Raw genomic sequence first — 1,406 nt, 5'->3', positions numbered from 1 at the left:
CCCCCATCTCTCTCCCCTTTCATGTATAAGTTATCCTGTCAAATAAAGCCCTAAAAACTAATTTAAGCCCAAACCTTTAGTGTGTACCTTAGATGTAACACAATGTTATTCGATATATTAGTACAACGTGTACATTTAGTTTATTACTATATATATTAGTAAGTATATTTCTAAAAAATATAGCCTACTTACTCGCGGGGTCGATGTGCACGTGCGGCATTTCAAACATCCAATCAAGAAATAGTAGAAATAGTTTTTAAATTAATATTTACATCACTGGAAACGTCTACAACATTCAATCTACGTCTTCAAACAAAGAGTTTCTGATAAGGAGGGCGCATGCGTGACTCACCTGGTGCGGCGCGCGCCCACGTGCAGACTCCTCAGTCCTCGAGGCAGCGGGCCCGGGTTCGAGTCCGACCTGCGGCCTTTTGCTGCATTGCATTGCATGTCATGTCATCCCCCCCCCCAATATCTCTCTTCCCCTTCATGTATAAGCTGTCCTGTCAAATAAAGACCTAAAGACGGTATTTCAGGGTAAATGGGATTTTAAATGGGATTTTAAATGGGATTTTAAATGGGATTTTAAATGGGATTTTAAATGGGAATTTGAAAGACTAAATGTAGTGTTTTGTCTCCTTTGATGTTTTTCAGGTGGAGGTCCTCTGACGGAGATGTCAGGCAGGAAGAAACACACCCGGCCGACGTTTAGCGGACATCAGATCTTCGCCCTGGAGAAAACCTTCGAGCAGACCAAGTACCTGGCCGGGCCGGAGCGGGCCAGGCTGGCGTACTCCCTGGGCATGACCGAGTCACAGGTCAAGGTACACGTAGTAATATTATTATTATTGTTATTATTATATAATAAATATATTATAATGTTTTAAATGATGCATAGTAATTCAGGCTTTTATTTTTAAATAATGCTTTTGAGGTGAGGTGTCTTACGACGACTATTTAGTTATTTTCATTTGTTTTCTTCTCTTTATGTTTGGACATTCCTATGTTTTTGTTGTGTGTGTGTGTGTGTGTGTGTGTGTGTGTGTGTGTGTGTGTGTGTGAGAGCGATAAAGCTCTGTTTTTGAAAGGTGAACCTGAAATAAGATGACTACATAAAAAGTGCAGAAAAGAAAACAAGTTGAAATCCAATCTTTCTGCTATCTCACACACACACACACAACACACACAACACACACACACACACACACAACACACACACACCACCACACACACGAACACACACGCCACACACACACAACACACACGGGGTCATGGTGGTTTATATAGATTTCTAAAAACATATTAAAAGTAGGCCTCATGCTTACATTACTTTACATACATTATATTAATGTATAAGGTTTAGATGGAGCAACAAGAGGGTTAAGTTCCTTGCTCAAGACAATGGC

The 1,406-nt window shown here is 40.4% G+C and overlaps 1 protein-coding gene across 1 annotated transcript in view; it reads left to right on the top strand.

The window, feature by feature from the left end:
- Positions 1-1,406, top strand: part of nkx6.3 (NK6 homeobox 3) — a 15,767-nt gene that overhangs the window by 4,043 nt on the left and 10,318 nt on the right. Inside the window, exon 2 of the mRNA XM_032515903.1 lies at positions 655-824. Within this exon, the coding sequence (XP_032371794.1) occupies positions 655-824 (170 nt within the window). The remainder of the gene's footprint in view (positions 1-654; positions 825-1,406) is intronic.

The sequence above is a fragment of the Etheostoma spectabile genome, chromosome 5 (assembly GCF_008692095.1).
Source record: "Etheostoma spectabile isolate EspeVRDwgs_2016 chromosome 5, UIUC_Espe_1.0, whole genome shotgun sequence".
In the NCBI taxonomy this organism is placed as follows: domain Eukaryota; kingdom Metazoa; phylum Chordata; class Actinopteri; order Perciformes; family Percidae; genus Etheostoma; species Etheostoma spectabile.
Note: the sequence above shows the minus strand (reverse complement) of the source record. Positions and strands in the feature narration are given on the sequence as shown.